The 13,231-nt window shown below is 36.7% G+C and overlaps 1 protein-coding gene across 33 annotated transcripts in view; it reads left to right on the top strand.

The window, feature by feature from the left end:
* The window catches only part of SLMAP (sarcolemma associated protein), a 138,950-nt gene that overhangs the window by 67,514 nt on the left and 58,205 nt on the right, over positions 1-13,231 (top strand). For all 33 annotated transcript variants that reach the window (XM_032868383.1, XM_032868386.1, XM_032868384.1 and 30 more), the window contains exons 3-4: positions 8,649-8,721; positions 12,335-12,371. In XM_032868383.1, coding sequence (XP_032724274.1) covers positions 8,649-8,721; positions 12,335-12,371 — 110 coding nt within the window. The remainder of the gene's footprint in view (positions 1-8,648; positions 8,722-12,334; positions 12,372-13,231) is intronic.

Genomic DNA, 13,231 nt, shown 5'->3' on the forward strand with positions numbered 1-13,231 from the left:
GAACCTAATGCTATCTACTCCTCTCTTCCCCAATCCACAAACTGCTCAGACAGGGGATGAGTTTCCTGGGTCACATAATATTACAGTAATCCTCTGCTGCAAAGCTTGGGACCAATTAGTTCTATAAACTTGACATATAACTCCACAGTCAGTTCATCACTGAAGTCCACTTCACCAGTATCTGTTCCTAGGTAAGCCGCTGTGAACAAGGGGCCTATTACGAGCAGTCAGTGCTATCTTCCTCAGAACTGCCCTTAGTTACTTTTGTTTCCCACAATAGATCTTGTGTTTTCTGGTCTTCAAGCCCTTGCACATGCTTTTTCCTTTGGCTAGAAACTTTTCTAGGCTGGAAAAGGTGCCTTTCCATGTCCCTGTTGCACACGGCACTCCCCCTTACGTGTTTGCCTCCCTCACTAACTATCAGCTATGGTAGAGCAGCCAGAGTGCATGTCTTCATTGTAGAATCTCCACACTCAAACTGGCACACACTGGTTGAATAAATTTCAAAATGTCATGAATCTTCCTCCACGATGTTACGAAAGTTCTTTCTACCACCTTATCTCAACTAAGATTTTGACAACCTCCTAATCCAGAAGCTTCAGATGACGATTGGAAACTGGTAACATTCTTATTTTCCACCACTGTTTTTATTTTACTGTGACTAAGTTACCTCTCCTTAACCTATCTAAACTTTAATTTGCTCATCTAATAGAATGGAGCTCATGATACTACTACCTACTTCAAGGTTTATGGTATGATGTTCAGTGTTTACATTGCAGCATGATGTTCTGTGCGAACATGGATAGAGTGTATATGGAATTCCCATCTCAAGGCCAGGTCATTTGCCAGTCATTGTATCATCTTTTCTTGCCTGTAAGTTCGCCCCTCTTTCACAGTAGCTTCAGCCCCAAGCTCCTTTACCTGTCTGTCCTTTGGAACTTATCATTGGCCGATTCAAAGGTACTCTCACTAACTGCTAGACCACCCCTTGACTTTAGGCTTTGCTGTCCTTGCTCATTCCCAGCTTTTGGTAACTTTCACCAGAAGCTTTACTTTCTTCCACTTTCTAGCTGCTAGGGAAAATCACAAAGCTGATTCAGCACAGGCTGTGCCTAATTTGCTGGGGTAACTAAGAGAATCTTTCTGATAGCATGGCAGTCTACTTTTGTTCTTTTAAAAAGTGGGTTCTTGACCCAGAAATTACCTGCACCGCAATTATCTGCAGAACTTGTGAAACTTCAGATGTCTAGATCCCACTCTTCAGTCCTAAAAAGGGGATTTTCAAGTTGTGGGAACTGAGTATAACTATTTTTTTAAAAGTCTTGGTTGTTCTTTTGGAAGTTGGGCTTAAAAACACTATTCAGTTAAGTTCCTGGCAGCACCTGTTTTATATGCTATCCCCTGTCCTCAAGCCCCTTAAAATGACTCTGTACAAAGCTTAATCTCCCCTTCAAACTAGAGCATTCTCCTGACTTACCAGTTTCTTTTTATTGCTCCATCATCTTCCCATACACTAGCTCAGAATAGTGGTGTCGTTTCTAAATCGTGTCTCTTCACCTCTAGTCATTCAGGTCATTTCTTTCCTTTTCTGCTCCTGCTTGTTTCTCCTGTTGTCAGCCTAGAGCATCACACTAGCTCTCTACTTGTGGCCACTATACACTCCCAACCCACTGCCTCCAGAATATTCTTGTTACAGCTTTGTTATTCTCCTGCTTGAGAAGGCTGTACCATACTGCAGAATAAATTCTGAAATGCTTAATTGTACACTTGAGGCCCTCAGAAATGTGGGCTCAATTCAACTTTGATTTTGTTTCCCACTCCTTTCCTTTATAAATGTTAAGCTGTTAAACTAGATTAGAGGTAAGATGGCATATAGAAAAGGTTGTTTTGAATCCTAGCACTGCCACTTACCAAACATATGATCCCAAGCAAGTTACTTTAGCTTCTTTGACCTTGTCTTATGTGTCTCATCTGTAAAATAAGACGTAAAAATAACTATTTATATGGTTTGTCATAAGCAGTTAGTTAACATATATAGTGTAATTAGCATGGGCCTGGCACCTAGAGACCCTGAAATATATTCTTTATCTGCTTTCTCCAGTCTTCCTCCAGCTGCCCTCCTAAGATGTGCACTCTCTTACACTCTCCTCTTTCTCTTTCTTTGCTCATGCCATTCTCTCAGCCTATCTTTTGAATCATATTCTTTTTTTTTACCCTTTTTATAAATCTTTCCCCTGCCCTTGTCCATTCCAAATTCCCATAGTGTTTTGTACCTTTTGTAGCATTTGTGAAAAATTTCCTCTTTTGTTGTTATGTTAGATATTTCTTGTTCTCTCTACAAAATAAACCAAAACCTCCTCAAGGAAAAGGATCTAGTCATAATCATCTTGTTTTCTTCATCTTTACCAGCATATTGCTTTGTAGCCAGCAAGTTCTCAGTGAGTAATTAGCAAACAGCTAAAACCAAAGAACCACTTGTGCATAAATTGAAAAATAAGCTAACAAGCAGTATTGCTCCATTATATGCTAGAGAAATAAAGTAGCAAATGAATTCACATACCCAGAGAAGGGATTCCTCCCACCAAATAAATAGCTAGAAACAGGATTCCTGGAAGAAACAGCTAGGAAATAAGTCAGGAAATGTACTGGTTGAGCCTAGAAGATTTTGTCATATATAAAGCCATGAAGCTATCTAAGACTGCTAGGGTTCTGTCAGAAAACTCAAGAATTAACGTGAAGTTCTAATTGATCGAAGATGGGACAGTTTGAGGATCAATAAAAATAATATCATGAATTGAAATATATCAACTTGTGTTCAAATTCATGAACTTAAGTGATACTAAAAGGAAAGCAAAATGAATCGATCAGCCTTAGAAGAGCCTAGAATCTAGAGAAACCATTCTGAAAACATGTAAGTAAAGGGAAAGAATAAATCATTGATGCTACCTTTCCTGGAGGGAATTATTCCTGACATAAACAAGTAGTTGAGGAGGGAAAGCTTTTTATTACTGAACTCCAGCTCATAAATGAAGACAATGATAGACTATCAATACAGAAACATTTTTTTAGGATTTAAATGTTAGTTGTCTATTCAGCTAACTTTTCCTGCTTCTTTTCTGAATTTAAAAAAAGATAAGGTCTTTGTGGAGCGCCTGGATGGCTCAGTCCATTAAGCGTTCCTCTCTTGATTTCAGCTCAGATCTAGATCTCAAGGGTCCTGAGTTCAAGCCCCACATGGGGCTCCATGCTCAGTGAGGAGCCTACTTAAAAAAAATCAGGGCAGTTGGGTAGATCAGTCGGTTAAGCATCTGCATTTGGTTCAGGATCTCAAGGTCCTTGGATCGAGCCCGAGGCGGGCTTCCTGCTCAGTGGAGAGTATGCTTGTCCCACTGCTTCTCCCTCAGCCTCTCGCCTTGCTCACGTTCTTGTTCTCACTCACTCATAAATAAATGAATTCTTTAAAATAAAATCTTTGAATCAAAAGATTTGTCTCAAAAAAGATTTGTCTCAAAAAGATTTGTCTCAAAAAGATTTGTCTCAAAAAGATTTGTCTCAAAAACTTTATGAGACAAAACATTCAGGGATAAAAGTTTGGTAACTCTTTTATCTTAGATTGCAGTCAAAAGACAATTAAGCTAATAATTCCCCAGTTTGGAAATGTTACCACCTCTCATTTAGGTCTTGGCTTTTTTTATATTTCTTGTGCTTTTATGATCTCACTCATTGTACCTATTACTGCCATTCATTTCAAGGGATCCTTCAGACTACTCAGATATAGAGTAGTGTTGACCTTCCCACTCAGTGCAAGAACAGAGCTAGAACTCGGACTACAACATATCCCAGAAGTTTCAGTCTCCCAATCCAGGGCCTTAAATAGCTTTTAAGCTAATCTCAGTTAACATGGGTCTCTTAAGTAATGTCTATGTGAAGAGGCAATATAAAAAGCTGACTTCAGGGGCACCTGGGTGGCTCAGAGGGTTAAGCCTCTACCTTTGGCTCAAGTCATGATGTCAGGGTCCTGGGATGGAGCCCCGCATCAGGCTCCCTGCTTAGGCTCCCTGCTTAGCAGGGAGCCTGCTCCACCCCCTGCGTGCCTCTCTTCCTACTTGTGATCTTTGTCAAATAAATAAATAAATAAAATCTTTAAAAAAAAGGAGTAAAACACTAAAAAAAAAAAAAAAGCTGACTTCAGACCATAGAGTACATATATTAACTCAAAAGCAAAATAAATAACCTGTATAAGAGAATGGAGGGAAAAACCCACAAATGACAGCTTGAATAGTCTTCATTTTGATTTTTAATAAAGTCTCATAACTACAAGTAATTACAGATTTTTCTCCATAAATACCTTTTCTTTTTCGATTCAGACACACTTGTTTTTCATATTCAAACATTTCTGAAATTTGCATGTAGCTTACAGTGCATGTGTATAGGTTTCCTTGCTGTCAGAAAGTATATCATTCCTATGAAACCTTTTTTTTTTCCCCCTAAAGTAGTGCAGTGGCTCAAATTCATGACCATGAAATTGAGACCTGAGCTGAAATCAAGAGTCTGATGCTTAATCGACTGAACCACCCAGGTGTCCCCTATGCGGCCTTTTAAAATTGGTATAAAGTGAAGAAACAATTACCATTAATTTATATGGAAAATTTTTTTAGAGTTCCCAGACCCAAAAGTCACCTCTCTTAGGCTTTTCTGATACCTAAGGACATACCTTGCTAATGGATACACAAAATAAATCAAGATAAAGCACAGATGCTCACAGACACATTTCAAAGCTGTGGTGGCTGGATGCTTTGATGCTGAGTGCAGTTTGTGGGGGAGGAACTTGGCGGAGCCACTCCTAATGTCTTTGTAACAGCTCTCTGCAAAACCCACACTGAATGCTATTTGTGCTTTTCACCTTTTTTCATAATAAGCAAAAAGCCTCTTTGGATTTCTTTTGGTTAGAAAAACAGGTACTAATGTGGGTCTTTCATAAAAGTGAAGTAATGTAATATAAACTTTTAGAAAGCAAAGTGGGAGGCACCTGGGTAACTCAGTTGGTTAAGCCTCTGACTCTTGATTTCAGCTTAGGTCATGATTTCAAGGTCTTGAGATTGAGCCCCATATCCATACTGGGTGTGGAGCCTGCTTAAGATTCTCTCTCTTTCCCTCCTTTTGCTCCTCCCACCCACATGCTGTCTCTCTTAAAAAAAAAAAAAAGTGAAGCTACCTGTATTTAATGTGGCACTGACCATGCAGCCTTCTTACCCTGCCTGAGAAACTTTTTAAGTTGTGTTTTATAATCAGTTTTGTCTTTGAGTCTTGGAAATATGGTAAATAATGTTTCTGGGTAAATTTTGAGAGCAAAATTTGTTTACAAAGTGATTCATAGAATATTTGAGAGCAGTATTTTCCAAAGTATTTTTTCATGATATCATGCATATAATACTGTATCAGTTCCTATATAAGTGTTCTGAAAACAGGGGAGAAGCTCAATGGTTAAATAAGTTTGGAAAATGCATCTTACTTTCAGAGTCTCATGGTGGATAAAAAGCTGATTAATCTCTGAGGAAGACTGGTTTAAAAAATCAAAACTCTTTTGGGGTGCCTGGGTGGCTCAGTGGGTTAAAGCCTCTGCCTTCGGCTCAGGTCATGATCCCAGGGTCCTGGGATCGAGCCCCACATCGGCTCTCTGCTCCGCAGGGAACCTGCTTCCTCCCATCTCTCTCTCTGGCTGCCTCTCTGCCTACCTGTGATCTCTGTCTGTTAAATAAATAAATAAAATCTTAAAAAAATCGAAACTCTTTCAATCACTTTTAACAGTATTTTCCGAACTCTTCTGACCCCCAAATCCTTTTTTGTCAGCACCTGCTAGCACTCCATTTTGGAAAATACTGCCATGTAAAATTAGTTAATATAAGTATTAGGACAAAATATTTTTATCAGGTTGTTTTAAATACTTGCCCATTGCAAATTAAAAAAGACAATTAATAATTCCGTGCCTCTATGTATCTAGTTGTCACAAGAACCTTTTCAAAGGCAGGGCTGGCTAGCTTAGTCAGACGTGGTCTTTAACTGCCTTCAGTAGTACAGCAACCCTGTGCTGCCCTGTCAGTATTAATATTAGCTCTTGATTCATTTCACAGATTTGTACATCAGTCCAGTTGCTGGACTTTGAGGTGATATATCTGAACAATGGAAATTCTGATGTAATATAGCTTGTCAGTTCCGGCAGTGCAGTTTTATTCCGTAACTCAACTACACCTACTTTTTTAGACTTTATTACCAACTTAAAGATATTGGTCAAGTGTCAGTATTGCTGGATCTTCTTGTACTGTTCTCCTGTATTTATTATAGCCTGTCTACAGTAAACCTCTGGGGGAGTCATGGAGATGGGGTAAATCTGTCCCTTCCCTGTGTTGTACCAGGGAAAGGTGGGAGTTAGGCAGTTTTTATAAGTGTCCTCAAAATAAGAGACATCTTCATCCTGGGTAATGGAAACTGTAGAATATTAACTAGATATATTTTTTTGCACATTCAGTAATTATTCATTAAAGGCCTAGTTTGTACCAGATAACTCTGCCAAGTGTGGGATTTAAAAAGTGAAAAGCAGCCAATCCTGTCCCTCTCACAGAGTTGACTGTATCTGGTGAGAAAATGGTTGTGTAAATGATAAATATTCATAACGCAGTATGCTTACTATTATAAGAAGTAGATAATAGGAAGCTCTGGGGACCCCTTAGTCAGATAATGAATTTGGTGAAGTAAGTAGAAAGTCTCAGCCTAGAGGATAAGTAGCATTTGGTCATGAAGGCAAGAGGATAAAGGACATCAGTGACAGAACAACTCATAAAATGCACAGAGTTGTAGAATTTGGAAGTGCAGGTAGCGTGGTCTTGCATATGATATTTATGGTAGCAGGCTAGAGGATGAGGCCTGAATGGAAGGAAGGAGCCCAGTGGTTGATGGCTGTAATTGCTATGTTAGGCAAAGTTTAGAAGACTAACCCATTGGTGGTTCTTGATCCGTGTTAGCAGTTTTCAAATAATAAGTTAATGAAAATTGAGTAAACTGCACTAAATTTCTTAAATTTACTGTATATTTCCAGATGACAGAATAATCATATTACTTTATGTTTATAATATTTTTATGATTCATGGGCCTGATCACTTAATAAGTTATTCTTACATAAATGCATTAGCTCTATTCTTTTTTTTTTTAAAGATTTTATTTATTTATTTATTTATTTTTAAAGATTTATTTATTTATTTATTTGACAGACAGTGATCACAAGTAGGCAGAGAGGCAGGCAGAGAGAGAGAGGGAGAAGCAGGCTCCCTGCTGAGCAGAGAGCCTGATGCAGGGCTCAATCCCAGGACCCCGGGATCATGACCTGAGCTGAAGGCAGAGGCTTTAACCCACTGAGCCACCCAGGTGCCCCTAGATTTTATTTATTTTTAATTTGAGAGGAAGAAAGAGAGAAAGAGAGCACAGGAGTGGGGAGGGGCAGAGGGAGAGGAAGAAGCAGACTCCTCACTGAGCACAGAGCCCAGCGTTGGTGATCCCAGGGTCCTGAGATCATGACCTGAGCTGAAGTCAGATGCTTAACCGATTAAGCTACCCAAGTGCCCCAGCATTAGCTTTATTCTTAATCAGTTTTATTGAGATAAAATTTCCTTGCAACACACCAGTTTTATAAAACTCACTGAGTTTTGACAAATGTATATGATCACATAACCACCAGTCTTCTAATCATGAGATGGTATATTTTCATCACCCTGCATTAATTAGATTTTGGTAAACTAAATAAATTGACTCTTTGAACCCTAACCCTGGAAGATGTAATCTTGGAAGAACAGAGAAATAAAAAGCCATCAACCTTAAGCTAGCAAGAAATTTTTTTTCCCATAAAACCCAGTCACAAAGAGAAGCTCTGTATAAATGCTGCTTTTGGGGGGTTTTGTCTCTTGAAATCTTCGGAAGGAAAGGAGGAAGTAAGAAGCAACAGTAAGAAGTTGTCTATAAAGTGGTGTAATGTTATGTAAAAATGTTTCAGGGTGGAGGAAGAAAAAGTACCGAGAATATAAAACCACATTTTAAATACTGAACTGGAAATCTCAGACTTGAGTTCTAGCAAACAGCTTTGACACTTAAAGAGTTCCAGAAGCAGTTTCACTTTTCTGAGGTCTTGGTTTTCTCACTCATCAAATGGGGGACTTGAACAGCATATTCCAAGCTATATTATACAGAACTAGGTTTTGTGAAGCATGTTACAGGTTGAGGACAGGAGAATTAGGAATTAAGGCTAAATGCTAAATTGGGGAATAGTTGGAGTTAAGTTTTGATGCCAGCAGATAGGGGAGAAAGTGCATTTCCTCTCAATTTTATTTCTATATATTCCACTGACCTTTTATTGACTGTTACAGCATTGGAGGTTAGGACACTTTTGAAAAACAATTGTCTGTAATTTTGCCTTGCAACTGTGATTCAGTATGAAGAGGAATGACTTTCTCCAGGGAAATGAATATTGTCATTAAACCACCAGATTTCTTTCCTCCAAGTTACTACATTTAGGAACAAAGTATATGTTTGGAAATGAGAGGTATGAAGGTTTGTATTTTTAAACAATTATTTAATCCATCTTATTTGTTTATTTTAACCAGTTACCCATGGGTGTATTGTTTCCACAATAAAACTTTTTCTACCAGATGGTATGGAAGCCCGACTCCGCTCAGAGTGAGTATAATTTTGTGCCATGAAGTTTTTGTATTAATTACTTGGTTAACAATATTCTAGGTGATGGTATACTGTTAACACTTCAGGATTATTCTTATAATGGTAGAAAATTAATGCAGTACTTTTAGAATATAATATACTTTAATTTTCACATTAGCTACAATTCTAATTAATAATAATGTATAATGAGGCACAGGTTATTTTGTTTCCAAATTTAACTTTACAGTTATATTTTGATTGATAATTAGGTGTTTTTCAAAATATTTAGGGTATGCAAATTATTGGTGAGTAATAACTACTCAGTGATGAGTGATAACTGTATTTTGATCTGCATTTAATATAGGACTTCTTAAACTGTGATTCCCTCTGAAGTTAATGCCAGTGTCATGATCTTTTAGGACCTTGAGGATGTTGATATCGTTAATAGCCTATTTTGGTGGGAGTTTTGGAGGGATTTTCCAAGGCTGTATTTTTTTTCCCCCTGAAGAAGTGGAAAGATCATTTAGAGGAGGAGAACTTGAAAAGGAAGAATTACTCATAAAATGTAAATGTTAAAATCTAAATATAAGTACATTTTAATCTTGTGCTTTTCACAGATTATCATTATGTAGTAATTATTAATTAAACTTAAGCATTTTTTATTTGGGGGGCAATAAGCTTGTTTCTATACCCAACATAATATTTTTTATCCTTCAAAAGCAAAGACAAAGACCTGAGGGTGGGAGGTTAAGATAAGCAATAATAAGTTTAAGGCAAAGTAGAATAGTGAGTAGAAAAGAAAGAAAAAGAAAGCAGAGAGAGACCCTCCTATTGGTATGATTGTCTGTGCTTTCATTAGGATTATTATATATTTTGCTTCAGTTAGATGCTACCAATTTTTTTTTTAGCTTTAAGCATATCTGAAACAAAGTAAAAATTTTTAAACATCTAAATGTAAAACAATCTGTTTCCTATTCTGTATTATAGTTTAATTATTAAAAAATACAGTTAACTTTGGGAACTCTAATGTGACTCAGGACTCAAGGGTTAAGTTTTTAAAAATAAGAGTAACTATTAATCAACTAGTGATACGTGGTTTCTTAAGAACGTTGTTGTTTGTGTGTGATGAGATTTTCCCTTCATGGAGTTAAAAGATTTGAGCAGTAATATAAAGGGTTATCTGTGATCTCGGGTTCCATCTAGGAGGACATGTGAATTTTTCAGTCTGTTAGTGAATTGTGTCCCTCTCCTTCTTGTTTCCCCAGTGCTTTTCATCTTTGCGCCATTTCCTTCTCATTATTTGGTTTTTCTTATGTGGTTAAATATTAGTGTCATTTAAAGTTTTGCTGCCAATTTCATAGTGCATAGACTGGCTGACTTTCTGGAGAAGATGAATTTTGGACAGGCAGTTCTTTAGTGCTGGTAGATCAGGATGGTCTTTAGAGGTGGATAGTCTCATTCAAAGCCCAACTCCACTGACTCTGTCTTGATCAGGCCTCCCTTTTCTCATTTGAAAAATGAAGATAACAATAGTATCTACTGAGCAGGAATTTTATGAGGAAAATTACGCAAGGTTATGCACTTAAAGACTTTTGTATAGTAGCTGGCATACATCAAGGACACAATGATCATTGACTGTTTCTGTTACTGTCATCTTTTTTAGCAATCAAGATACATTTGGGTATGCCAGAATGCTTAGAATTTCAGGTACATTTAAAGCATCTAATGCTTTTAAGATACTCACTAGCTAGTTCTCAAAAAGCTAATTCTTTTCTTCTTTGATTTTTATTATATTGCACAAAGGATTTGTTTTTTAAGTTATCTGTATACCCAATGTGGGCTCAAACACATGGCTCTGAGATCAAGAGTCACATGCTGTACTGACTAAGCCAGCCAAGTACCCCTGCACATATAATTTTTAAATGATAACAAACATGGGCACCTGGGTGGCTCAGTTGGTTAGGCAACTGCCTTCGGCTCAGGCCATGATCCTAGAGTCCTGAGGTCGAGTCCCATATTGGGCTCCCTGCTTGGCGGGGAGTCTGCTTCTCCCTCTGACCTCTTCCCTTTCATGCTCACTCTCTCTCTCTCAAATAAATAAATAAAATCTTTTAAAAAATGATAACAGAGAAAAATTGTCTATAATCCCACCATTTTAACACTAAATAATGGTTTTCCTTTTCTGTATTCCCTTGTTGCATATGAACTTTTTCTATAATTCAAACAAAATACACCTATATCCAGGATAGTTTCTGTAAGATACATGTTTAGCTGGATTTTTAGCCTTTTGTTAACCAAATTTTCACAAGAACAGAAAATTTTGTACTTGGGTCACTAAGAAAACTGGATTTAAAAAAAAAAAAAACCATGAATACTGTTTGCTTCTATTTAGATTTTAAGTTTATTTGCCTGAATGTGCATTGGCTATAAAGAAAAATATATATACCCCAAATGGTTGTCTCTAGGTGCTAGCATTAGGTAATTTTGACTTATTTCCTCATGCTTTCATTTCCCATAATCAGTATATATTGCTTGTATAGTCAAGAAAAAGAAGGTTATGTTAAACTGTCTATCCCGTGTTTATAGGGTAGAGAGAAAAACTAAAGTTGGCATAATTTTTTAAACCTTCATTAGGCGCCAGCTTTGCTAGGACCTGGTGATAGGTTCTGGGGATCCAGAGGTAAATTGGTCATGGTGCCTGGCTTCCTTATCTGCTCTTTTGTCATGGGAGTGGTAGTAGGATCAAGTGTTACTATGTCTTAGGTACTGTTAAAAGCTCTTTATTTATAGTAACACATTTAATGCTTACAGTTACCCCATGGGGTTATTTTTATGATTATCCCCATTTTATGGATGAGGAACCTGAGACCTATATAGTGCTTAGGTAAACTTGCCCAAGATTACACACCTAGTAAGTAGAACCAGAATGTGGGCCCAGTCAGTATGGCATCTGAGCCTGCATGCTGAACTGCTACACTGTAATACTGCCTGTCTATCGTTAGTACTTTATAAGGCCCAAAAGGCAATTAGTACCAATTATACTGTCTGTTACTGCTTAGTTTTATAGGAATATACCGAGTTTAGTTTCATACCTACATCTAAGCTTTCAGTTGTTTGCGTGTGAGGTAGAGAACAGTAATACTGTTTGGTTGGCTAAAGTTGTTCTCCACTAGAACAGGTTTCCAAAGCGTAGCTTTCTTTCTAGTAGAACTTTGTTTTTTAAGACTTTGTTTATAGGAATATTTAATTTTAAAAGGACATAATTTACACATTCCAGAATTAAAAATAGATAATTTAAGGTGTGCTTTTTTTCTGTATAGAAGTTCTATAGTCATGGAATTCACCAGAGCCCTCATTAAATAGTGGATCCTCAAAGGGCATTTAATACATTTTGAATTTTGAATTTTGGATTTGTGATTAGAAATATGTCATGTGTAAAAGGTAGATTTGTGTATTTATTACCTTTTTTTCCAAGAATTCTATGGATTTATGAAGGATTAGAGAATAATTCACATTGTTTTGATTATATGACACCGAGTATATCAACTTTAGGGTTTAAGATATTCTGGTACTGTCATACTGTTTCCTCTGTTGTCAGGAAATTAGATAAAAAATTCTAAATTTTACTTTTCAGTGTCATCCATGCTCCATTACCAAGTCCTGTTGACAAAGTAAGTTACTAATGATTATTTTCTCTAAACTAACTCAGCTATATTGCTTTGGAAAATGTTTTTATTTGTTTTTAATATGCTTTACCTAGGAATTTTTTTTTCTTCTGTAACAAATGATATATAGTGTATGCAGGTATTTGGTTATTGCAGTCTTCTGATCTGGAAAATTTAGGATGGATGTTTCCTAGGAAAAAAACCTTTGTTATCTCAACTAAATGGCCAGTAGTATAGACTAGGAGCTCTAGCCAGAGATACAAAGTGTTAGTTACTACTTTTTATTCTGGAATACAATTCTCTCTAAAAATATCTATTTAAGTTTTCTGCCCAAATAGTTTACCCAACATATACTTACACATAGAAAAATGGAAATATGGATTTACAGAAATTGCTCTTTTATTGTCCTTGAAAATTAGTTTTAACTTTATTTGGTCAGAAAATTTGCGATAATTACCTGTTAGTGTTTTTCCTTTTGTTCAGAAATAATTGTGTAATAAACTGTAGATATCATTGCTAAATACCAAAAAAAAAAAAATCTGTATCTCTTGGCATGAATGTGGGTGTTTTTTCTTAGTGTACTAAAACTGTTGTAAAATAGTTCACATTTTTTTCTTCCATTTGGATAAAGACTGAAAGCCTGCCTGAAACTGAAGTTCTCTGTGAGATTCCTTTTTTAGAAGTAAAAGTGGTTGATCATCAACCTTAGTAATACCAAGAATTATTTCAGAACTAAATAATGGCATTGCCAGTTTAGGACTAACTTTTAAAAATAATGCCACTTCTCTAGATTCTAGTTAGCATATTAATAAAAATATTCTTTCTGAACCTAATCAGAAATAGTGCTATTTAACATCATTAATAAG

The sequence above is a fragment of the Lontra canadensis genome, unplaced genomic scaffold, assembly GCF_010015895.1.
Source record: "Lontra canadensis isolate GAN:19392208 unplaced genomic scaffold, GSC_riverotter_1.0 scaffold35, whole genome shotgun sequence".
Classification (NCBI taxonomy): Eukaryota; Metazoa; Chordata; class Mammalia; order Carnivora; family Mustelidae; genus Lontra; species Lontra canadensis.